Source organism: Mixophyes fleayi, chromosome 11 (genome assembly GCF_038048845.1).
Source record: "Mixophyes fleayi isolate aMixFle1 chromosome 11, aMixFle1.hap1, whole genome shotgun sequence".
In the NCBI taxonomy this organism is placed as follows: Eukaryota; Metazoa; Chordata; class Amphibia; order Anura; family Limnodynastidae; genus Mixophyes; species Mixophyes fleayi.
Genome location: NC_134412.1, coordinates 83,788,708 through 83,816,663, shown reverse-complemented (window position 1 = coordinate 83,816,663; position 27,956 = coordinate 83,788,708). Strand labels below are relative to the sequence as shown.

At 38.6% G+C, this 27,956-nt stretch overlaps 1 protein-coding gene across 4 annotated transcripts in view; it reads right to left on the bottom strand.

The window, feature by feature from the left end:
* The window catches only part of AJAP1 (adherens junctions associated protein 1), a 181,696-nt gene that overhangs the window by 36,354 nt on the left and 117,386 nt on the right, over nt 1-27,956 (bottom strand). For all 4 annotated transcript variants that reach the window (XM_075190007.1, XM_075190009.1, XM_075190010.1 and 1 more), the window contains exons 3-4: nt 10,414-10,501; nt 1,854-2,096 (exon numbers count right to left, since the gene is read on the bottom strand). In XM_075190007.1, coding sequence (XP_075046108.1) covers nt 1,854-2,096; nt 10,414-10,501 — 331 coding nt within the window. The remainder of the gene's footprint in view (nt 1-1,853; nt 2,097-10,413; nt 10,502-27,956) is intronic.

The following is a 27,956-nucleotide window of genomic DNA, read 5'->3' as shown; positions in this document are numbered from 1 at the left end:
TAAAAATGTCAAGTTCTCTTCACAAATACATTTCTCCATTTTATTTTAATTGTATTCTTATAACCCTCTATGAAATCATTACAAGTTAAGGACTACTGGTATCCAGTGATTATAACTATATCTTATAACTATAAGAGGTAAAACACATTAATAATGAAACTATATTTTGAATTAGTTGGAAATGACAAAAGTGAGCTGGATTTACATTGAATGTAGAGTTATCTCTATTTATTTTCAATATTTTGTGTATTTATTTGTGCTGATTTATTTTACAAAGAACAATATTTAGAATGTTGCAATTACAATGTCTTTCAATGTGACTTTTAATGATACATAGATAGATACAAGATAAATAGATAGATATGAGCTAGATAGATATATAGATATGAGATAGATAGATAGAAATAGAGATAAATAGATAGATAGATAGATAGATAGATAGATAGATAGATAGCTATGATATAGATAGATAGATAGATAGATAGATAGCTATGAGATGGATAGATAGTTAGATGGATACAAGATAAATATATAGATATGAGCTAGATACTGTAGATATATAGATATATAAAAGATAGATAGATAGATACAAGATAAATAGATAGATATGAGCTAGATAGATTTATAGATAGATACGAGATAGATAGATAGATAGATATATAGCTATGAGATAGATAGATAGATAGATAGATAGATACAAGATAAATAGATAGTTATGAGCTAGATACTGTAGATATATAGATAGATAGATAAAAGATAGATAGATGTATCTATCTATCTCATATCTATCTATATATCTATCTTTTATCTATCTTGTATCTATCTATCTCATATCTATCTAAGATAAATAGATATGAGCGAGATAGATATATAGATATGAGATAGGGTAGATAGATAAAAGATAGATACAAGATAGATAGATAGATAGATAGAAATGTAGATAGATAGATACAAGATAGATAGATAGATAGATAGATATGTAGATAGATAGATACAAGATAGATACAAGATAGATAGATATGAGATAAATAGATAGATATGAGCGAGATAGATATATAGATAGATAGACAGAGAGATACAATACAGATATATGTAAATGTTACGATAATCCTATATTAGACAACCTCTATTTTCCCTAATTCGCTTTTTTGTCTTGTGTCGTTGTACAGATACTCATCGCCTAAATGGGCTCTAGACCTCACCCTTACAAAGCTATCATGGTCCCTGCTGCAGATAAATTAGTCCATAAATCACCAGGAATATGTACTCAAAATATTTATATACTGTTAATTATTCAAGTATGTTGGTAAAACTATGGGAACATATATAGCTGTATTCCATCTAAGATGAGCGATGACGAAATGAAGGACTTTATGAAAGTTTAATCAGAAGGGCTACAATATGAATCTGCTGGTCAGTACAACCCTGCACAAAGGAATTGAGTTTTTTCTTTCCTACTAAGTTCTGTTTTAAACACTAGGGGGTATATTTATCAAGCTGCGGGTTTGAAAAAGTGGAGATGTTGCCTATAGCAACCAATCAGACTCTAGCTGTCACTTTGTACGATGTACTAAATAACTGATAACTAGAATCTGATTGGTTGCTATAGGCAACATCTCCACTTTTTCAATCCAGCAGCTTGATAAATTTACCCCTATAACTTTGAAATCTGTTAGCTTGGATGGAGCAATGATTACCATTATATCTGATTTATCATTCCAGCTTGCATGGATTGATATGGTAAAACAACATATACACATACTGTAATATAACATTTTAGCACTAAAGCAAAACAAACAATTTTTTTTTTCCCCCTTTAATATTTTAAGGGTGAAACGGTTGAGCTTTCTCACCTATTGCCATTGAATGTTGTCTTATAAGCTCCAGTTTGGTGTAACGACTCATCCGTATAGACAGGCACAGGGGTCCGTACACACTCATGGGAGCATTGTAGAGTTTCGTTGTATGCCGTAAATATATCCATGTTGCTGGGGACTCGGGCTGGAGTAAAGTCTGTCAAGTTTTGGCAGCTCTCTTCTTGCTGATTAATTTTTCGCTGGTGGCTGTTCCTCCTTGCATTTCCCCTTTGTGCACAGCTGGGGGAAGAAGGAGAGAAATACTGTTATCCAAAAAAACTGTACAGATCATTTATAGGTTCAACTCTTAACATTGCACAATAGGAGGGAGGGAGATGTACTATGCATGTATACATTTATATTGCAAACTATCTCTATTCGAGTAAATGTATATTTTTTGGACAAAGGTATATATAGTCGTTCGTGAGTATACGGATATCTCATCATCATCATCTATTTATATAGCGCCACTAAATTCCCTAACATACACACACACAGACAGAGAGAGAGACTAAGGTCAATTTGATAGCGGCCAATTAGCCTATCATCATCAGTCTCATTTGTTTGTATAGCGCCACTAATTCCACAGCACTGTACAGAGAACTCATTCACCTCAGTCCCTGCACCATTGGAGCTTACAGTCTAAATTCCCTAACATACACACAGACAGACAGACAGAGAGACTAGGGTCAATTTGATAACAGCCAATTCAATTACTAGTATGTTTTTGGATTGTGGGAGAAAACCGGAGCACCTGGAGGAAACCCACACAAACACAGGGAGAACATACAAACTCCACACAGATAATACCATGGTCGGGAATTGAACCCATGACTCCAGTGCTGTGAGGCAGAAGTGCTGACCACTGAGCCACCGTGCTGCCACATTTGTTATGTGTGCTCTGTTCACTGGAAGCTGTAAGTAGTGTGAACAGACTTCAGGATAACGATGAATTACTCATTGTACTGACTTCAGACAATGGATGGACCATGGTATCAGTTTGCTGTATTTGTGGACCGCAATTTGGAGACCCGTTACTGTGTTTTCACCTTCTGGTGAACGCAGTTCAGGAAATCACGACATGGGATGCGATATGAACATTCAAGAGATCTTGCAATAAACCAGAGCAGTTCCCGCAGCGATAGTTCAGGAATGGGGGATGTCACAAACAAACGGCGACCAACAGACTGCTACAATTTGGCGATATCTTAAGGTGAATGAGCCACTCTTAGGGGCGATTCAATGGGCCGCAACATGCCGTCTGAATATCACCGCGACTGCACACATTGACGGCCATTGCGGTAAAGAATTTGCGGTAATTATTCCTTGCACCTCTATGGGGTGTGAGGAAAAATGAGCCAAAATTCCAGCCTGAACATCGGCGCAATGTGTCTTCGCGGATTGCTCCAGAGACGTATCCCATTGAATTGAATCTCTTCTTCATGGGTCTATTAATCAAACTGCGATAGCCCAAAAATCCAGATTAAAATTCTGTATTCTCCGGATAATGGCTATAGCCTTCTCTTAATTTATCAAGTGGTTAATGCTGGAGAAATTGGAGATTGGTCCTGCATTAACCTTTATTGATTCCCACAGTCCCCATAGACCTCTATGGGGACTGCGATCTGAGTTATTTATCAATCTCAGGACGTCGTTAGCCTACTTGGTCTATGGAGTCCGGTGAAGCTGGAAAGGCTGCGCTTGATCCCCCGCCAGGTGAAATCACTACGCGCATGTGCAGAACATTAGCTGCTTATGCGGATAGCACTTCCTCCATTCGCCAGCAGCGTCAGCCTTCATGGAGGAGAGTCTTCGACCATTGCTCCAAGAGTGGTCTACACAGCTAACACTACATAACTACCCTCTGACCAACATTGCTGTGTGACTGATCTCACAGCCCACTCAATACTTTGCACCTTTGCATTCTAGCTGGACCATTGTGCAATATGATGTAGCACATGCCCTTGTGTATCAAACTCCCATTGTCCTATAGATTGTAAGCTTGCGAGCAGGGTTCTCTTACCTCTCTGTCTGTATGTATTACTCAGTATTGTCTTATTAATGTTTGTTCCCAATTGTAAAGCGCTACGGAATTTGCTGGCGCTATATAAATAAATGTTGATGATGATGGTGCAATTTGCTGCGATACATAACATTTACCGCAGAGAGACTCCTTAAACACGGGGTCTGAAGCTAAAGCAGTTATATGAACAAGCTCCTATTTTTCAATTTTTGAAGATGTGTACTGTATTTCTAAGCAATTTGTTTCAAAAGAATCCACAGATATTTTATGGTATTTGAGAAATGCAGCATTTCCCTTGTTAGTTGTGGCAGTAACTAAGAAATCTATTCCCTTGATTTATTAAAAAGCAAAAGCAATTTCACTTGAACTGTCTCCAGTAAGTCAACCGCTGCTAGGTTCTCTAAAATGATAGTGTTTTTCAGCAAATTTGTCCTTCTAGAGCAGGACAAGAATTCAGTACACTGGAAACACAGATTTTATGATACATTTAGGTTACGGTCAATAAAATAAAAACAGTAGGAATCAGAACTGTCTTCTGTCTAACACCTAGATGGGTGGTTTACCCCAAGTAATTAATATTTGCAAGATATGATATCACCAATTACAATATTTATTTCTACAAGCCATAGCAATTTTTCTAATGGAAATGAAAGGTTATAGGAGTTGATATTCTGCCATAAAAAGAATATATTGCACCATGCAAAATAATACTCCATATAAAGTTTACGGGCACTCTAAGAGTTGTCTTGAGAACGGATCGGCCAGAAGTAAATTATGAACTTGCAGGCACTGTAATATTTAATGCAATTATTACCAAGCAAAATAAATGTTTGTTTGTTTTTTATTTATTTAGTTTTCCAGAGTAGTATAGAATTGCTGAATTCTTGGTTGTGATGCTGTTGGAAATATTTGTCAGAAGTAGGTACTTGACAGCTTGTTTAGCTTAAGGTTCTTCTCCACCCCCAACCATGCTTGCCTAGTCTCATGGACTATCCGGGGGACTGAGAATTGGGGAGACGTCCCTGACTACCCTGGGACAGTAGTCCACCCCATAGACAAACCGAGGTGGGGGGTGGGGTTCCTAGTGCCTGGAAACCCCCTCCAAGCCTGGGGCACTGTATAATCGAGGTGGCTGGACCCTGCCCCCGCTTCACACGGCTCTGCTTGAAAAGGGAGAGCTGTGTGCACCTAACAGTAGTGCACGTAGCATTGCCCATGTATATTATGAGGATAGGAAAAGTTGGAGAGCAGCCAAGCACTGTCTAAAATTATAGCCACGCCCCCATGCATGATGGTCACGCCCACTGGCGGCGTGGTGTGGAAAACCCCCTCTACAAATCCTGCGTTTGCCCCTGCACCCTCCTGACTGATAATGATGACTGACACATTGGGTTCCGGAACATGTGTTTACAAGTCAGAGAAACTACAGAAATGTATTTTATGTAGAGAATGCATTAAGAACTTTGTAATTATGTATTTAAAAGGAAGGAAAAAAAATGAAAAAACCCCAAAAACAAAACATTTTTTTCCCTATATTTTTATTAATGATTATAGTATTATAAGTAAATACATTTTATGAATTATTTTTTTTTCCCATGCGTTGGGATGTGATTTCATATTGTACATCTGCATGTGCGTATCTGCTCTATCTGCCTGAATACGGCAAGTAACGTAGCGCCAGAGCGTACTTCGACCCATACTGAAATGGAAACGTTTGTTGAGATCCGCTCGTACTTGCAAATTGCCTGCTACTTTTTACACACAAGTTGTGGTCAGATAACATTCCTTACTGAATGATTTTGCTTTTCATCCAATGATTTTGCTTTTTCATTAGGAAAGATCCTAATGTTTGTTTTTTCATCATGTTTATTTTGTGTGGTTAAATGAAACGAAGGGCAGTAAAATCATCATGAGATTCACTGTTTTTAAATAAAAGTTGATATTTTGATAAATATTGATAATTTAACAAGGTGATTATTTTTTCTTACAGTTGTTTTTAATAAAGTTACTCAGCTTAAACCAAGTATTTGTTGTTTGATTTCTGATTATCTCCAGTAATGAACCAGATTGGTTTTATTAACACGTTCCTGTACAAAGAAGATGGCATGCTCTGAGATTGTTATTTGCAATATAAAATAATACAATCTATTGGGTTTATACAGCATTTGTTAATAGTATAACACAGCTTTTCGTATATATCATCAACGTGTACTTTAGGTATAGCGTCAATGTATAATCACATTGCAGAGCCAACGGTCTGTAAAACTGCAGCGATGGCTCTTGCAATGTGACATCTGTTGGCAATTATGCCATTATCCTCCTTTCTAACACTACAGCTTCCTGCTCTTCCTGTTTCATGTTGCTTGTCTGTTGTTTACTTCTACCCACGGAACAAGAGATCCGTCTATTATTTGGATAATTCACCAGACTGTGACTTAGCATTGCCGGATCATTGTCCTCCATCATTTTACTATAGATTGACCCCCCCCGTCCACAGCTTCTGACCAGTGATTGTTTCCTGCCTGTCTGACCACTGCTTCTGACCTGATTCTGCTTGTTCGCTTCCTGCTCCTGACTGCGCTTATTACTCCTAGTGCCATAATCAGCACCTGCCACGATCTGCAACTGTTCACTCAATTGCCGAAGACAGAGCGCAGAGTGAATTGCCTGTGACACAAAATACCCGTGACAACAAGAGACTCCGTTCACCGCTTTCTGACGGTGAAAGAAAGTGAGGAGCTCGACAGTGAATCCCGACTAACTTGAGGCACTTAACAACGATCCCAGCTAAGGTGACAATAGAGGAACGGAACACACGTCAGGGAATTGTAATACAGTTTATAAGGGCAACTGGTTTGCAAAGTGTCTTTTCTCCAGGTTGGTGAATTGGAAACAGTGCTAAGCAAACAGACTTATTGTTTAATTAGCAACTAGCACCAATTTGTCTGCTCACAAAGCTGCAAAGTACCCGAGCAATAAGGGGTTTATAAAACTTCCAAATCTATGTGGTCTATTTATTAATATGGTGATTTTTGAATGCCAGGAGTTTTGCCAGGAAAATATAAAACACTTAGGGCCTGAGTTATTAAGGCACGCAAGCTGAGCGCATCATGGAACCTGACGTATATCGGCTCTGCATACTCCCGAAGTCAACAAGGAACGGATCTAAAGATACATGTGGTGATGACTTCGGGTGTAGGTTCACTCTGCTGTACTAGACCAGATACTGCAGGAAACTGAAAATACCTCTGTGGAATATAAAATCTCAAAAGAAGCACAGGAAAAAAAAAAGAGATAGTCAATTAATGTTACATGTCAATATTATAGTCATTTATAATTATACATGGACTTTTTTTAATTTATTTTTTCACTAGAAAAACATTTATTAGGGTGTGCTTAATGTCTACTCTACACAACAGACTTTTTTTTACAGTTGCTCCTGATTGCAAACACATGTTATAGCATGCATACTCATAACTAGTATTCGGGACTTAGACTCCTAGCTGAAGCAAGAGATATGGCAGAAAACCAGCGTACTCCTGTGTGCGCCTGAACCTGACTTGAACGTGGCTGCGCGGGAACGCCCTTACTGTATATTGCCTAAGTGACCCCGCCCATTCCCCACCCCGTTCACTATCCTAAATCGTAGGCTGTAGTAAGTGCCGTTTGCTCTCGAAGCTGACTTGGACCTAGCTGTGTTCTGTTGCGCTTCGTCCGGTTCCGAGCGTGCGCAGAGTGATTTTTGTGAGCGATAGCAAGATACGTGTCTTAATGCCTCAGGCCCTTAATTAATGACATGGTATTACTCAGTGTTTTAGGCACCCCCAACAGTGCTGGTGCTCTCTGTGACCACCTTAGGACGTTTATTCATAGCAGCAGCCTTACTTGTATGCTTTTCCTCCCATATAAGTTGAGTGTTGACTAGATTTGCTGACTGTACCCCTAGAATTATTATGTAAGATGTCAATTTTATTCTGCAATGGAGTTCGTCACTGAGTTCAATCAATTAACTTTCAATTTTGTTGTTTATGATCTATCAAATGAAGAAGATTATCACGGAAACCACAGTAATGATGTCACAAACCTCATGATTTGTAATGATACACTAGACTAGGGAGTAAATGTATCAAACCTTCTAACTAGGAAAAGTGGAGGTGGTACCCATGGCAACCAAAGAGATACAAAGTATCCTTTATCTAGTGCATTCTAAAGAATGATAGAAGCTGATTGGTTGCTATGGGCAACACCTCCTCTTGTTCTATTTAGAAGGTTTGATACATTTAGCCTTAGATCCCCTGGATTTAAACTTCCTAATAAAGAAGGGTAAAGTACCCATGCCAACAAGCTCTGATTTCCACTTTAATTAACACAGAGGGCTGGCGAGTACAGAGGCATAAATCGGTGTGAAGTACAAGCTGTACAGTTGGTGGTGCTGTGGCATGATAAAGCCTATTTTATGGCACTGTGCATGGAGCTGTATTGCAAATTGGCATTAATTGCACAGTGAGCAAATTTTGCATGTCAACCCACAGTGGGATAAGCTCAATGAATTTTGAGACTTGTGATATTCTGATGTTCGTAAAAGCCGAAGCTGCATTTAAAAGGGAAATTCTGATTTTGGTGGGTGTCACAGGGTATTTTAGCCACATAATAACCCAGAAACTTCCCCCCCACCTCAGAGGTACAGGACATTAGTACTTTTCTAATATTTCCAGCTACATTTCTTTTTTTACTGGGTACAAATAATAAAAAATGTGCATAAACAGCAACTATAAACTGATGTTTGTATACAAAGGACATTGAAATACTTATATATTGAATAAAAAGGCATAACCAATGGCCCTGTATTTTCAGGAGTCATGTTATCTTCAATAGAACTATATTCTCAAGGCCTTTCAGATATTAGAAACATGTTGTGCTGTGTAATTACTGTAACATTATGTTTATGGATGTTTGTAAAAAATACTGCAATTTCCCATAAAGAGCTGCACATGCGGTCTTCCAGAACAACTTTTGAGGAAAATGATAATTTATTTTTCCCTACAGTATTTTTTGCAAAATCAAAAGAGCTTATTTAAGGCTGTGTAAAAAAGGAAGAAAAAGAGAATGGATTAGAGAAAATGAAATCCCCTATGTATTTGAATGTGCACACGAATAATTATCATTTTTTTAATATTTAGTAATCTCTTTTTAGGCATGTGAAGAGCCATTAAAAACTCTACATGTTTGAACTGCACAATACCACTTTTCTAGCAAAATATCATAGATATAATTCTCAATATCTGATCTATTATCTCTCAGTGGACAGCCTGGCATAATTTCTCATTATCTGGATAGTCAGTTTAGTTCTCAATATCTGATCTTATTCTGTATGATTGAACTACACAGTACTACTTTCTCTTTCTCTGCTTGCTGGCTGTAATTCTCATTATCTGATCTTATTCTATAGGAGTGGACATCTACACAGTACCATTTCTCTTTCTCCGCATACTGGCTGTAATTCTCAGTATCTGCTTTTATACTATAGGAGTGGGCATCTACACAGGACCACTTCTCTTTCTCCGCATAATGGCTGTAATTCTCATTTTCTAATCTTATTCTATAGGAGTGAACATCTACAAAGTACCATTTCTCTTTCTCTGCATGCTGGCTGTAATTCTCAGCATCCAATCTTATTCTATAGGAGTGGTCAACTACACAGTACCATATCTCTTTCTCTGCATACTGGCTATAATTCTCATTATCTGATCTTATTCTATAGGAGTGAGCATCTACACAGTACCAGTTCTGTCCTCTCTGCTTGCTGGCTGTAATTATAATTATCTGATCTTATTCTATAGGAGTGGACATCTACACAGTACCATTTCTCTTTCTTCGCATACTGGCTGTAATTCTCAGTATCTGCTTTTATTCTATAGGAGTGGGCATCTACACAGGATCACTTCTCTTTCTCTGCATGCTGGCTGTAATTCTCATTATCTAATGTTGTTTATATAGGCAACTGAGACGTACCACTGCTGCTATGTGTGGTGGGTTTAATGCTCTAAATCTAGTTATAATCAGTATATTACAGAAATGAAGAGGTGTTAAAAGACATCTGCACCTAGGATAAACACTGAACCTGCACTAAGTATGCCCTCTACGTGTTTCCTCTATACCGTCACTTTATATAGCCACAGTCTTCAGTCCTCCAGCTGCTGAGGATCATTAGAGAAGGATAACGTGCATGTCTCTATTCAAAATCTGTCATCTCAGTTATTAAGTCTAGAAGTACCTGACTGCATTACAGAGCACCTGTCTAATCAGCTGCCATCTGGGCTTCTCTGTTTAGGAGACAACTTTTGAACAGCAATCAAAAGTTTGTAAAGTATTTCTTCACAGTCAATTAAACAAACGAATAGTTGCAGTTTAAATGCCCAAAAGTATAGCCACATGCTATGGTGGCAGAACCATTTAACCCTATCACGTTATACATACTGCTTCCATTCTGTGACCACCGTGAATGTAATCAAGCATAAAGTGAGTCATCCTTACCAATTTTTCAAGACGAGTGTTGTTATCAGTGCGGCAATGACCATGATTAAGGAGACAGTGATGGTGATTATCTGGTGTACTGCTAGACCTGTACAGAGAGGCAGAAACAGAAGCAAAGCAATGTGACAAATGAGCTAAAACAAACAGCTTTAATAACAATAGATAAAATAGCAGGAAATGCAATTTAGATGTGGAAAGCACTATCCAAGCACCAATATGATATTGAAAATCAAGTTAGGGCTATAAAACAAACTCAGTGGGTACCTGTTAAGGCTGCTGGTAAAATAATTGCTGTCTAAACAGTTGATGATTCATTAAGGGACGTATACTGAGAGCAATGTGTGTTTGTTTTAAACGCACATAAATCGGGGATTCATGAATCTGAATTCAACAAGGAGTGGATCTGAAAATATGTTGCTTATTAAATATGGGTGTAGTTCTGCTCTACTGTAATGGACACAATACTGCTGAAGACATCCAATACCTATGTGGAATATAAACTCACAAAAGAATGCAAAAAAAAATTAAATTAATATCATGCTAATAATGTAGGAATAACGATAAAACATTACAAAATAAAATGTTTTTTTTCTTCAATCCCACCACCCATGAAATACATTATTTGGATGTTATTAATGTCTACTTTACATAAAATGCATTTTTACAGTTGCTCCTGATTGCAAACACATGTTCTAGCTGTATACACGGCCGTCATCACTAGTAAATGATACTTAGACAAGACCTGTAGCTGGAGCAAGAGATGCGGCTGAAAAACAAGTGCTTTAAAGATGCCCAAAACTTTGATTGGCGGATCCAGGGGGAGGGGGGGGGGCGATCACCCCCCCTAGCAGGGGCTTGCTGCCAGCGGCTGCACTCTGTGCAGGTCCGTTCAGCAGTGACAGTGTGCTGCCCGGCTGCTCTGATTGTGTTTTAAACACAATCAGAGCAGCGGGGCAGCACACTGTCACTGCCGAGCGGACCTGCACATACTGTGCAGCCGCCGGCAGCCTTAGAAATGAGAAAGGGGCGGGGCCTAAATCGCCCCCCCCTAAAATTGCCCTGGGTATAGCAATAGTCTGGATCCGCCCCTGCTGCTGCGTGCACTTGAGTTTGGCACACCCTTACTGTACATTTACTACGGCCCCTTCCCCGCCCCATTCCTTCACTGAAATTGTAGGCTGTTGTAAGTGTCTCTTGTGCTTGAAGATGAATTGAATTTTGCTGCATTCTGTAGAGCATGAGCCAAATATACGCACACAATCACCAGATACGCTCCTTAATGAATCAAGCCCTAAATGTCTACAGGAACTTTATCTAGAAAGCTGTAATTTTATAGTATATGAAACCTTTTCCATGGGTAATTGTGAAGAAAAGGTCCAAGCCAATCAGAAATCTGCTTTCATTTCTAAACTGTGCTAGAAAATGACAGTTAGAATCTGATTGGTCGCAGTAGACACCAAGGGCTAGATTTACTAAACTGCGGATTTGAAAAAGTGGAGATGTTGCCTATAGCAACCAATCAGATTCTAGCTTTCATTTATTTAGTGCATTCTACAACATGACAGCTAGAATCTGATTGGTTGCTATAGGCAACATCTCCACTTTTTCAAACCCGCAGTTTAGTAAATATACCCCCAACACTTTTATCTACTTCTGGTTGGCTACAAGTTGGTCTAGCCCTGACAATGTTCTATGCATTCATTGGCTGCGGGTTGATTTTGTAAGGGCACATTCACACCTAGATGATATGTGATGTTAAATACTTTTGTGTCAAAAAAGACAAAAGTATTATAGGAGTGATACCTTTTTTGGCTAACCTAACAAAATTATTACATTTGCTAGCTGTCAGAGCACAGAGGCCCCTTCATCAGGCAAGTTTACAAATGAATGACTGAGAAAAATGAAGAACATTTAAGAGCTGTTACATCAAAATATTTGTACAGGGAGTAGGTGGGAATACATCACTAAGATAAGCGAAAGTAATAAAACAAAGGTTTTCATTATGGATGGAAGAGTAAAAGGCCTAAGAATTCAGAGATCTGGAGTTACCCTGCTGTGGGGTGTGAAGTGTGTCCATGTAGTGGGATATACATCGAGGTGTTATATTGAGTCCTTGAGTCAATGACTGGAATGTTCTTATCAGTTCGAATTCCCATATTTTTCTTTCCCTGTCATTTTTAAAAAGACCTTTGAGTATTAAGACTTTTAAATCTGTCATACTGTGTTCTGGTCCAGAGAAGTGTTTACCCAGCGGGGTGTCCAGAAACTTCCTTATTGTGTCTCTATGTAGATTCATCCTGGATTGCAGTTTCTACACAGACACACAATAAGGAAGTCTTTGGACAGTAAAATGCTGTACTTTACTTGAACTAGCAGATGTCTGTCCTGATACCATGTCCCCTCAACACTTGTTTAAAGTGGAATTTTTGCGAATATCACATATGTTTATTTTTTATATTTTATTAATTCCCCTTCCTGATTTTAGGGAACATTTTCATATGGCTGCATCCTCTAGAAAAAATATCTAATTGGAGATATGATTCAGAGTTGTTCTGGACGGCCTCACATCTTCTTATAAGGAATGAGGCTGATAGTGGTTTATATTATAGAAGGCTACAGCCATTGGGGTCACTGCAGTGATAGTAAGATGTGTCGGGGAAGCCAATGGGCTAGTTAACACTTCCAAGGGTTTGGTTTCACCATGATGCATTCTCTTAGATTATTGGGCAGACTTTGGGGAAAGCCTTAAAATAAGCCTTAAAGATGCTACCAACTACTTATTTTCCACATGAATTAGCTCTTAAAGTGTTTGTCCTCTGTCAAATTACTTTAATGTAATGGCTTATGTATTTCTTTACGAAATCCATTGATTTTTTTTCCTTAACTACAAGATGGGAGCTGTAGTGCCCGGACAGTACAATTACATCCGTGGCAGTCAAAGGGTTAAGGGCTTTACCAATCACGATAAGTTTGGCTCTTTATGCATTAATCATATGTTTATATATGAGCCCCTCTCTATTAGGTTTAAAAAAGCAACACAATTACGTTCAATCACGTTATATGGCTTTCCCATTGAAAAATAAATCACTGTCAAGTAGACTTTCTGTGATATGCAAATAGGCGGCTGTAATCCAATTGCAAAAGAGAATTACAGAAAGATACCAAGGGGCCGATACATTATAGAGACTCTACTTTCCAATTTAAAAGTCATAACTCTAGAAATCGTGATGAAACACCAAAATAGCTCATCCACAAATTGACTCTCAAGCTTTTCCCTTTCTTTTTTATTCATTGCCTCATCTATCGATTGCCTGCGTAAGTACACTAGATAAACATAGGGTCACATAATTCATATTATTATATGCAGCCTCATCAATGACGTGATCTTATAGAAATTCTCTTACGTTCAGAATTCTAACAACACATACCTGGGAACATTGAGGGGTATATTTACTAAACTGCGGGTTTGAAAAAGTGGAGATGTTGCCTATAGCAACCAATCAGATTCTAGATGTCATTTTGTAGAATGTACTAAATAAATGATAACTAGAAGCCGATTCATTGCTATAGGCAAAATCTCCATTTTTCAAACCCACAGTTTAGCCAATCTATAAAATAACTTCTACAGACTGTGTTATTACCGAAAAATCATATTTGGAGAAGCGATTTTGTCAGCTGAATAAAATGAGCAGTGGCAGTCATATTCACGGTACTTATAGCACCAACACTTTGGGGGGAATTAATTTGGCCGCGTTGTGAGTTAAAGTAATGCGGCCTGTGCATTGTTACTGTTATTACGGTAATAATGCGCTTTATTACTGTTATTACGGTAGTTTCAACGCCGGCTTTTTGCTGGGTTAAAACTACCATAATAATGGTAATTGTTTTAACACCGAGGAAATTCGGGGGGAAATTAATTCCCCCTTTAGTTTAGCAACATCAATTTTAGTTTTAGTTTAACGACATGAAATGTCCGATGGTGACATGCCCGACAGTAAATAAATCCAGACTCCCCTCAATAATGACAACTCAGGTATCCGACAGTGTTCTGCTACATTCCAAAGGAAAGAAATCATGGCATGGCGTGTTTACGTCATTTAAAATGGCGACCGTCATATTACCGCTTTTTAAGTGGAAATGCCAGGTCTCATCTAAGTTAAGTATTAGGGTTAGGGATCGGGATCGGGTTAGGAATCGGGCTCTGCCATTTCCGCTTTAAAAACACTAATATGGCCAGCGCCACTTTAAATTACGTAAACATGCTGTGCCGTGATTACTTTCCTTCGGAGTTTAGCAGAACACTGTCGGATACCTGAGTTGTCATTATTGAGGGGAGTCTGGATTTATTTACTGTCGGGCATGTCACCATCGGACATTTCATGTCGTTAAACTAAAACTAAAATTGATTTGCCGGGTCTGACAGCCACAAGCTTCCCATATACATTTAACCAGGATAGAAGTGGTGTTAATGCATACCAATGTGCACTGGCTCTCTTCAACCACCTGTCACTGCCTGAATAGGGCCAATCCTGCTATTCGGGAGTAATTTGAAGGTGTACCCTATGTTGTGAGGCATTGCATATATTTTTACCACATTAAATACTTTAACACCACTTTGGAAATGACATCATTCAGTGCCAATCTAATACTTTGAAAAACCCTATTTAGGTGTATAACATAATTAGCAACACACGTTAAAAAAGTAAGAACAAATTGGGAATAAAGTCAGTTAACCACTTAATGACTGGAGTGTTTTTATCCTTTATGACAAGGCCAAGTTTTACGTTTTAGGGGCCTATTTATTGCCACAATTTAGTTAGAAAATATCTTTATTTAAATAATCAAGCATTATTACATTGAATTTCTCCTGCAATTGCTATTCTTGCTTACTACGGTTAGTTTCCCTACAGCCAACTTCCACAAGTAGCAACTTGTTGCATATAAAAATATAAAATAAAATAAAATAATAATAATAATAATACAAAATAAGTAAAACAAACAATGCATATATTCTGATAAGGGAATTAGGATAAAAAAAAGTTTTGTTTCCCAGAGAACTTGTAACAATTTTCAAAACATCTTTGTGGAACAAAAACATAATAATGAACAACTGTATGTTGTCTTCTGACCTTTTATTTTTAATTAAACATTTTGCAAAACTTAACAGGAAATAGCTCAATGCGGCTCTAATTTATGTTCAGCTGTCTGTATCCAACATGATAAGTTATTTTGAAGTTGCAATATTTTTAAAAGGGAATATATCATTAAAACAAAATATAATGTATTATTCACAAAACTAAAATGAATGTCGGAGTCTTATGAAATGGATTAATTAAATTCTGCTTCCTGAGTAAACTGCCCGACCTATAACCCCACAACATCGTGCTCAGCACAGATTCAATTTGTTTCATAAATTGGTTTTAAATAAATTCTCTGATATCATTTGGTGTTCAGATTCAGAAAGTCACATACGAATTTTAATAGCAAAATGTGTTATGCTATACAGTTTATGTTGCTAATACATTTGATATATCAATGGGAATTATTAATTAAACTTGTATATTAAAAAAAAAAGTATATTGTAAAGGGTTTATGGATTGGTGAGAAATTTGAGACAAAGGTTTAGTGATGCTGTTATCAATAGGTCCTGATGGATTGGGAACGGACATGACATACTGCAAAATATTGCTGATTGGACAGTTGGGACAAATTAGGCCACGCCCCAACCCGCTCAAAGTACAGTGATCCACTCTTGTCTTGCCAATTTCCTGCAATAATACATCCCTTTCCTAAAAGCCACATTATGTTTGACCTCTGTAAGACTGTCATGAAGTATGCATTTGAACTTATTAACGAGCGTTTGACAAGCAAAAGCATACTTAGAGCCTGAGTCATTAAGGAAAGTGAGGCAAAAAAAAAAAAGGAGTAAATGTTCTCTAGGACAAACCATGTTACAGTGCAAGGGGTGCAAATTAGTTTATTATTTTACACATAAGTTAAATACTGGCTGTTTTTTCACATAGCACACAAACATGCATAGCTTTATTTTTACACTGAAATTTAAAGTTGATCTAGAAAATGCCCTACCCCAACTATAAATCCGTCCCCACATTTAAAATGTACCTCCCCCTCCAATGCAACATGGTTTTGCCCAGGTGCAAAGTTACTCCTCTTTTATGCTTTCCTCTCCTTAATGACTCAGGGTCTTTGAGGGGTTTCCAATTACCAAGACCCCCCCCTTTTCTATAATGATGGAACCTCCCAGTTAGTGTCAATATTAAATGCATCTGCCTATGTTTTAATGAACATTGGCCTCAAGAAAATGGCCACCGACACTTTTGACTCTAGTTTATTATTTGTATAGTTTTTGATCTAGTGCTCTAATGTTTTCTGACATATAGAAAATACAGAAAGTAAATGACTTGTTCTCATCTGTAGTCTCCTGATGTGCAGCACTGGGTCAGTAACTATAACACGAATAGGGGTATTCAATTGTTATGAAATCCCACCGCGTAAAAACTACTACCGTTATTACGGTAGTAGTTAGCTGGATTTCTCAGGGAGCTGCGAGCTGACATCAAGCGAGAAAATTACCGTAGTAACGTTTTTTCCACGCACTATTACCGTAATAAAGGTAATAGTGCGCGGACCGCGGGATTTTCTGCGTTTCCGCCGAGAATTGAATACCCCCCTAAGTGTAATAGTCTTTATTTCAAATGTTGCCAGCTTGTTGCAGTAAGTTTGTCTCTGCTTTTTTGGTTTTTTTTTGTGCTTTGTTCCAAAATCAAACATTTGAAAATGGCCCTCTAGAAATCCTTCACCCTGACAAGGGTCAGAGAACCATTTCATTATCATTCATCATCACCTGTTTTTCGCATGTCCTTGTTTTATCCTTAAAAAATGTAAAAACTGCAGTATGTTATGTTATGTTATAACATACATGCCAACTCTCCTGGAATGTGCAGGAGACTCCCGAATTTTGGGTAGGTCTCCCGGGAGAGCTGGCATTTCTCTTGCCTCAGAGCCAGCATGGAGATGTGTATGGACGGAGGGGGTGGGGCTTCGCAAAATCGCATCATTTGGCCCCGCCCCCAGTGATGTAATGCCTGCTTTGGGTCTTTTTACCACTGTAAAACAATACATTTAATCAAAGAAAGAGACACCTGTCTGTTATAACATATCAGTCCTAGAGCCGCATGTTGTCCATCACTGGACTAGACAATCTGAGATATATAGCGCCATTTCTGAAAACTGATGCACTGATAACTATGCGAAAAATAGAAACCAAATCAGATTATGTTATTTTTCTAACACCGATACAAATGAAAACAAGCTCCTGATTGGTTGCTTTGGGTTACAGTATATTTTCTGCAGTTAACTATGCGCCGCTTTTCATGAACGTTCCCATTTATGATTTTTTCAAGTTTTCTTTTGCCAAACAATTACTTACTATAAATAATAGAATATACAGATGAACTACTATTAAGATAAACAGCGCAATCCAGCGTTTTTAATGTTGCATGTCAATTGCATCCCCTATGGCAAGCCATGTCATGGTGCAATAGGGGGATTGTGCTTCATGCCAACACAGGTCTATTCATTAAAGTCCCCCTGATTTCCTAACTAATATTTGTTTATCGCCGCAATACAAAAAATATAGTTGTGCCGCAGTTTATGAAGGATATCTATCTAGGACAGCAGCGGGCGAAAAGGGACTGTCCCAGCGAGACTTTTCTCTACAGGGATAACTTACTGCTGTGGCGAAAGTGATCTCTTGCTGGTCTTGCAACGAACAACATCAGAGACCTGGGTTTTGTGTTCACGGCATTGTTGAGACACATCACAGGATGGGGGGGGCTTAATGTAACCCTGGAAGAGAACCAAGTTTGTGCTGGGGAAGGAATATATAAGAAGGGAAGAATGTAAGTTATTGCATTCTACTGTCTTTCTTCTCCCATACACTCCTGCCCTGATCTTTAACCCCATTTTCCCTGGATCGCCTGGGTAGTGTCTTCAGCACTAGGTGAAGGTGTACTACAAGGGTAATGCTGTCACACCTTGTTGTCAGATGTTGCTATGGTTCACTGAAGTACAATTACAAGCATTTCATAAGCTTTTATTGACAATTACATTAAGTTTATGCAAAGTGCAATTTTGCCTAAGAACACAGCCCTGAATACAGAATGGCACCAAAACATCCTCCAAGAGCAACTTCTCCCAACCATCCAAGAACAGTTTGGTAACATACATTGCCTTTTCCAGCATGATGGAGCACCTTGCCATAAGGCAAAAGTCATAACTAAGTGGCTCGGGGATCAAAACATCGAAATTTTGGGTCCATGGCCAGGAAACTCCCCAGACCTTCATCCCAATGAGAACTTGGTCAATCCTCTAGAGACGGGTGGGCAAACAAAAACCCACAAATTCTGACAAACTCCAAGCATTGATTAGGCAAGAACATGCAGCCATCAGTCAGTATGTGGCCCAGATGTTGATTGACAGTGCCAGGGCGAATTGCAGAGGACTTCAAAAAGAAGGATCAACACTGCTAATATTGGCTCTTTGCATAAACGTAATGTAATTGTCAATAAAATCCTTTGACACTTATGAAAATGCTTGTAACTTTACTTCAGTATACCATAGCAACCTCTGACAAAAAGGTCTAAAAACAACGAAGCAGCAAACTTTGTGAAAACCAATACTTGTGTCATTCTCAAAACTTTTGGCCATGACTGTACAGGCACCAAGTTAAGAATAAGGCAGTAGTATCAAAGTCCAATGATTTGTTGGCACCCAAGGCTTAAAAAGCAAAAACCAAATTGTAGCAGACCTCCCTGGCAACCTTTAATGAATTCAAGAGGTTAGAGAGACAATTATAATGATAATGATTATAATCTGTGCAAATAAACAGTTTCAGCCCTTATTCTATTCCAGTTTGAGTACATGAAACAGGCTACTATTTACAATACGCTGTTAACTTATTGAAGGAGGAGAAAAATCAGGGAACGGTAAGAGGCTCCAGCTTCTTTGTTCCTTCTCTGGCAGGGGATCTGACCTGTAGAATTCAACAGGTTAACATCATTCACAGATGATGTTAACTTTTTATGAGCTAAAAAATACAAGCAGCAAAAAGTTAACCCTTTCGGTGCTTGACAAATCGTCCATGAAACAGGGTTAACGCTGGAGAAATCAGAGCTTTCTCCAGCATAAACCCTTTAATAAATTGGGTGCATCCTCTCTCTGGTAAAAGCAGCTGTTTTTGCTGGAGTGTAGGCCTTTCTCCTAATAATATTTAGACCCCTTACAGAGTTCCACCTGTAGCATAAATGGGGACCCTAGGACTGTAATGGGTCCCATCTACAAAAACACACTGCTCTCCACGGAACTGCTGAAACATTATTATTTATTTATAGGGCGCCACTAGGTATCCGTAGCGCCGTACAGGGACAGACAGAAATACAGCACAGGGTGAGACATCACGGAACAGTTAACAAAAAGCACAGTAACTCAGAAGCTCAAAGTACAGCTAGATGACAGGCGAGAGCCCCAGCGGGGTAGCTAGAGGGGTAGAAGGGCCTCACGGAAGAGACAAGGAGCTGGAGAGCAGAGTTAAGGTGGTGGCGAACAGGAGGAGAGGAGGCCCTGCTCGAAGGAGCGTACAATCTAAGGCAAATGGTCTTAATAGTTAAACTGATTACCTACCTAAATGGTTTATATCTACTTGGTTGTTCCATCTGTCATCAGCACTTTTAAGAGTTTCTTTACTTATACTACATTGAGGTCACTATTTTGTCAAAAGTCAGTGGATAAATTCAAAAAGACACATTGCAAACAACAATACCAGGTTAAAGTGTATGACTTTCTCTTAAAAATAACAAACTACATTAGCTCATATTAAGGTAATTACAATTACATTACAACAGTTTTAGCTTAAGACCATCTCGCTCTCTTCTAATAAGACAACCAAAATGTGAATTACAACTCATTGCTGTTCGAGAGAATACACCAATTAATTCTCAATCAATGTTAATTGCAATGTTGAAATTTGTTGTTGAAAAACTTTATCCGAGTGAGAAGTCAATTTATTTTGAAAGAGCGATTAAAAATACATTTATCAGCAACATTAAGAATCGCAGAGAAATGGAAAAATGAACACGTAAGTTAACAGTTTGCTGCCTTGTTAATTTTTTTGTAAGCAAAGTATAATACAGTAAGTCAACGAGCGGTAACATTCATTAAGTGAAACAAAGTTCTGCATTCTAAAACAGATAGGGGTACAAGCAATTTTGTAATTTTGTCAGAACAATACGGGAATGGATTATTAATGAGACTGTCAATATAATTAATGTAACATACGTATCTCCCATTTATGGATCCGGGCCCAGGCGTGATGAGAGGGTGTTGTTGTGGCATAATAGCTGCATGGCAACATCCTAGAAGGACATACCGGGCACTTTTATAGGTCGCCCTGAAAATACCTTTGGCAGGTGTGGCAGTGCTAGTTGCTGCTCTTCTATACAGAGTTCTGATAAGCAGGATATACCTTCGAACATTCCAAGCAGTAGGGACAAATGTCTGGCAGTCACAATTATTATACAGTCCTCCGGAATCGGGACATTTCTTCAGTACAAGGACACATCTATATGATGGCATTTTTAGTGGATACTTTTCTTACCAGGTCTTTGTTTCCTGTTTGCTAGCCCTAGGGGACAATGAATGAATGTAAAACTCACTTAGGGCTAGATTTACTAAGCTGCGGGTTTGAAAAAGTGGGGATGTTGCCTACAGCAACCAATCAGATTCTAGCTTTCATTTATTTAGTACCTTCTACAAAATGACAGCTAGAATCTGATTGGTTGCTATAGGCAACAGCTCCACTTTTTCAAACCCGCAGCTTAGTAAATTTAGCCCTTAGACTTTAATCTAGCCTCAAAGGACATTTTACAGTAATTTCAGAAAGCACCCAGCGGTCTTTTGTCCCAGCATAGGACCTATGACAAATGGGGAAAAGCAGTCAGAATGAAATTATAAAAAGTCAGGTCAAGTATATTTATCTATCATTTTTTGTATTTTATGTGTATACTACACAATATTCGGTCCAAGGACGCAAGCAGGATTTCCCAGGAGAATACACATTTTAAAATAATGCTTTCTTTCCAATAATTCGGACTCTTTATGCAATCAAACTACGGGATAAGTGGTGATACTTTCCTAGAACGAAATAATCCCAGTTTTTGAAGTACTCGGGACAACGTTGGCATGGCACAAGCGTGACAAGTAGGTGTTGTCACATTATACAGGAGTGGCCACTCCCCCTGGGGCTCACGTTCAGCACTTCCAATGCGCTGGACCGCACCATGTCTTCTTCACCTAAGAACATCCTTTTTGTTCTGAACCAATATTCAGCTTATCAGTTTAATGGGAACTAGTAGCAATCCCATCATGCCTCATACCTCTGTTGTATCACTAGTTTCTAGCATAATGATAAATTGCATCCCCATGAACATTGGTTCATCCCACAAAATGGCTGCCTCCACTGTATGCAGTCCACTCAAAGCAATATGAAGATATTTGCCTCCTTGCTACACAGTGCACCTGGCTTGTGTACACACTGAAAGGCCATATAAGTAGAAGATCAAAACTGCCATATAGATGAGAATCTGGCTCATCATTCCTATTGAAATAATGGAAAACAAAGGACTTATTTGTGTACCAATTTCCTTTGTATTTTTCCTTTCCTTTATTATTCCTACTTTAGGTCTATAATATAATTATGTATTACTACATTAATTCAATATCTCCCAAAAGTGTCTGTCTGGTGCCTTAATTCATCATCACCATGGAGACAGCTACCCACCGAGATGCGAGAGGGTGAAAATGACCCAACTAAGAAACAATTGTTTGTTAAAAAAAAAATAAAAAAAAAATCAGATCCCTTTGTATTCCATAGTTATTATAATTAGAGATAAACAACCTGCTACAACTGGATTCTAGTAAGAAATTAGGTAATTACTTACAGTTCTCTAAGAAAAAAGTAACAACGGATCCCTACATTCGGAGTTCTTAATAAGAAACACTTTTTTATAGAATTTTGGCCTCTGCAAGGCCTGAAAACCTTCTAATAATAGCAATAATTAGATATTCCAGGATCTCCTGTACCAGTTTCTCACAGTTTACTTACTTGACATCTTGATTTTTTTTTCCCACCAAAAACATGCTGAACTCATAAACTACGTTGTTGGGCAGCCCCAAATCCCATTCTTGAGTGATATCATTTTAGCTAAAAACAGTTTCTGCAGTTGTCAAACAGCCAAAACTGTAGAGTTTAAAGCTACCCAAGTATTCTTAGGCTAAGTACATATTGACATTTTATCAAGGGTTATTCCTCCATTGTAGCTTCAAACACAGCTCTTATCGAGCAAACCCGTACAAGTGGCCTTCCGATGCCATCTCGGCATTTCAACACCTTCAGAAAGCTTTTTCAACTTCTGTATTTTTGCAACATCCTGAGCAGTTTTGTTCTTCCTTTCCTTGGTGGGTGTTGCAATGAATCAGACAAAAAACATCCCTGTGTGTTCTTCTCAAAGTGACTTTCTGTTGACATTTCATCCTAAATCCAAAAATGTCAATGTTCTCTTCTACTCCATTGACTGCAGAGATTCTGAGGTTAAGAAGGACTTCACTTACATCATAGACCGTTCTCAAAGTCTAGCCACGAGTCCTCCTAAAATACGTCCTGGAGAAATGTTTCTGTCCTATGATTGCTCTAATGTAACCAGGATTTATAGTTTGTGGGGAATCCAGGAATTAAGAAAACTTTGGAGATTATCCTCAGCATCTTCTGGTGGCCTGGGCTTCTTCAGGATGTGGAGGAGTTTTATTCATCCTGTACTACATGTGCCATGGATAAAACCCCACCTCAGTCACCTACAAGTCTATTGTACCCTCAACATGTCTCCAAAAAAATCATGGACTCATATCAATGGATTTCCTTCACGATTGTTCTTTTTCTTAGGCTTAAGTGCCATCTGGGTAGTGGTTGACTTTATTCCACTTGAAGGTCTTTCGACTACTTCCATCCTGGCCAATATATTTAGGAAAGACAATTTCTGTTTACAGTACATGGCTTACCCCTTGAAATAGTTTAAGACTGTGAAGTGCAATCTGTGTCAAAATGATAGAGGGCTTTTTGATTGAGAATGACATTTTTCTTCAGAATACCATCCACAATCCAATGGTCAAAACGGTACTGGAGTCAATCAGATCCTGGAGCAATTCCTAAGAGTATATAAGAGTTCGCTCACAACAACCATATTCCTGACCCTACTGACAAAATTCCTGTCTTCATCGTCTATGGAACTCATTCTAAACTCCCTGATCTACCACTGACTTCCTCTTCCAGAGTTCCTGTTGTCCATCCTACAGCTAAACAGGAAAGTCGATTGGTGGCACAGGGCGGCAGGAACCCAGAGTGCAAGTTCCAGCTGTGCCACTACTCCACGCCTCTGGGTACCTCCCCCTAGGAGCATCTTGTAACCTAGCAGCATGTGTCTGGGCGCACACCTGCCTTTTTAATCCTACTTTGCCTGTCATCCAGTACCTGAGCAACAATGTCCTTACTATTAGACAGTTATGCATTGTCCTGAATATTATGTCTGAATTACTGTCTACCAACCAAGGGCTGGCTGGGCTGGGGGGCAGGGGGCCATATGCCCCCTGGGCTAGTCCTGTAGTGGGCTAACTTGGACTTGTTCACTGGGCTACCTGTATTTATTTTCCCTTAAAATGTTTCTAATAGGCTGCTGAGCCAAGTCTGGCCCCCCAGGCTAAAGTTTCATCATCATCATCATTTATTTATATAGCGCCTCTGATTCCACAGCGCTGTACAGAGAACTCACTCACATCAGTCCCTGCCCCAGTGGAGCTTACTGTCTAAATTCCCTAACACACACAGACGACAGAGAGAGAGAGAGAGAGAGAGAGAGAGAGAGAGAGAGAGACTAGGGTCAATTTTGATAGCAGCTAATTAATCTACCATTATGTTTTTGGAGTGTGGGAGGAAACCCACGTAAACAAGGGGAGAACATACAAACTCAAGTATGAGCGTATTGTACCTTCCGTTTAATACTGTCTTGTTTACCTGTATAATACGATTCTATTTGTTCCCAGACACTGCAGCTGAGAACGGCAAAACAATTAAAAGAGAAAGTCAATGGGACTATCTGCATTGCACAATACCATCAATACAAAACCCTTTAATTGTGTTATAAATCAGTGCGCTCAAGCTCATTGCCAGGACTGGTTTTAAAATCAATGCCTTCCTCTAGTTAATATTCATTATTACTGGCGATATTTTATGAATCATATATAATTCATGTTTAATTAGCGTTTACTGCCTTTAACATTTCATGAAATAACATTTCATTGACTACTCGTGATTACTCATTAGCAAAAGAAAATAAAAAATGAAAGCTGTGTAATAAAGATCCTGCTTTGTAACTCAAAATGAAACATCATTAGTATAGTTCGTTATACATTATTCACGGGCACAGACATGCGGTAATCTCATCATAATAAGTGACGCTAATTTATGTATAAACTCCTGTAAATAATATACGGTATGAACAGTGAGTTATGGTGTCATTGCTTATAATCAGTGACTTTTGCTGTTATCACTTCAGCGTTCATTAGGAAAACTTGTGTATTAGGAAATTATTACAGATATATGAAGTCACCTTAGATATCCATACCTCCCAACATGTCCATGTCCACCAGCGGGACAGGGGGCGTGGTCACGACAAAATAGGGACGTGGTAACCTCCAACATTCCCACCTGTGGGTCAACCATGTCCTTGGGCGGGGCAGAGGCCTAAAATCGAGACTGTCCCACTGAAATCGGAACAGTTGGGAGGCATGGATATCTGTGACATGTATAAAAATATTCAACTTGCAGCTTAATGCTTTTATATATCTTATCTTCCTCTGTGGCTACTAATATTCATATAATTTATGTTAAGGAGGAAAATTATTCATTATAGAATGATTTATTCAATAACACTGTATATTGGCTGCAAATGTAACTTTTCCGTGGTTATAATATTGCCCCCATAGATTGTAAGCTTGCAGGCAGGGCCTTCTTTGTCTGTTTTATCCAGTTTGTTTATTACTGTGTTTGTCCCCAATTGAAGAGCGCCTTGGAATATGTTGGTGCTATATATATATATATATATATATATATATATAAATATTGATGATGGATAATCAATTATAAGATATAAAAATGTACATACAATTAAAGGCCTAGTATATTTTACTGTCTGTTTATATATATATATATATACACACAAGTTAACCCGTGCATGATACTCATGCATTCTAGTCAAATCAAGCTACTTAAGGTCTTAAAAAGGTTCTTGTCATGCATTTGGGCCTAGCCCAGGCCTCCTCAGGGGAAGAGCGTTACTTCCCGACGCAAGCGCCCTTTTTACCTCACGAAATGAGTTTGACCCCTCAACTGTAAATTTAGCCTTTACTACCCCTCCCACGGGGGGAAGGGGGGATGATGGAAGTTAACTGACTTGACTATTCTAATTTTTTTGTCAAATAATGTCAGTATACCAAATTTCAGGTCAATTGGCTGAGCCCTTTCTGAGAAAAATAGTTTTTTACACACACACACACACACTAACGCACGCCTCTACACATGTGTGTTCATGAGGTAAAATTACCTCACGAAAATGAGTTTGAGCCCTACCAAATTTCAGCCCTTTTTGAATTTTTTTCCCCACATACACTAAGAATTTAGTAGGTCAGTGTATAACTCTGCCCAGCAGGTGGCGCTGCAACTTGGTTTTTGTTTTCCACACACACACAGACAGACAGACGCCACTAAGCATTTATATATTAGATATATATATATATATATATATATATATATATATACACACACACATACATATATACATACATATATATACACACACGCGCTAACGTAGCAGCAATTTTAAAATGGTAATGCTCATTTTAACTCTTCATTTTAGCATTGGGTGGAGTTCAAATAGTTACAAAAAGCCCATTATACTTACCTTATAGACAGCGTTCGTCGTATGCCTTTACTGTACATTGATTACGGGCATACGCCCCTTTCCCGCCCTGTTCTGCCCTTGAAATCATAGGCTGTAGTAAGTGTCCTTTACACTTGCAGATGATTTGAACGTTGCAGTGTTCTGTGGCGTATGGTTCGGTCCTGGGCATGCGCAGAGAAATTGTGCGGATTATACACACAAAATCGCTGGTAACGTCCTTTAATGAATCAGACTCAGGATGTCTAACAAGTTCACTTTTTAACGCTATTTTCCAAATTGCACAACTTAGAGTCTAGTGTCTTCATTTTAACACCTTACACCTCACTTTCAAGAAACTAGTAAATCTCCAGTGCTTCAATTGACTGACCTATCTGCCTGCTCAACAGAAAATTCAGCTAAAAATTGAATAAAAGTCTGTTACAAGAGAAAGGAAACGAGAGAGACCGATAGAGGTTATTTTTTTTCCTCTACATTCAACCATTTGTTGGATCTATCATATCTTTTAGCCAAATCTGACTTTGTGCATTCTGTTGAAAATATATTACATGAATGTGGCACCTTTCGATACCAATCAGTGGTGGATAACGCTGATACTTTTTAAAACAAGCAGTTAGGCAGTGACTGTACCTTTCTGTGGTTTTCACCTTTCAAATAAATAGCACTAATATTAAGAAGTCTTGGTTGCTCTTTTAGGTGTATTTGGTGAAAGGCGAGGACACACCTAACTCATTTGGTCCGTTTCTCTGTCTCTAAGGACTCAGAAAACAGACGACTAATGGGGCCCTCCTGTTTATTTTTAAAGTGTTTAATGATGGAAAGTGGGACACAGAAGTCAAAACTGCAACACAGCATGTCATTCATTTTATAATATGATTATGATGAATGATGATGGAGATGAATGATGATGATGGACATGAGTGACGATGATGCACATGAGTGACGATGATGCACATGAGTGACGATGATGGACATGAGTGACGATGATGGAGATGAGTGACGATGATGGACATGAGTGACGATGATGGACATGAGTGACGATTATGGAGATGAGGGACGATGATGGACATGAGTGACGATGATGGACATGAGTGACGATGATGAAGATGAGTGACGATGATGGAGATGAGTGACGATGATGGAGATGAGTGACGATGATGGACATGAGTGACGATGATGGACATGAGTGACGATGATGGAAAGAAGTGATGTTGATGGAGATGAGTAATTATTAGTGATGATGATGGAATGAAGTGATGAAAAGAAGTGATAATGATGGAGATGAGTGATAATGATGATGGTGAGTGTTGATGGAAATGAGTGATGATGATAGAGATGAGTGACGATGTTGAAAAGAAGTGATGGAGTTGAGTAAGGATGGAAAAAAGTGTTGATGATGGAGATGAGTGATGATGATGAGGAGTGTTGATGGAAATGAGTGATGATGATGGAGTTGAGTGA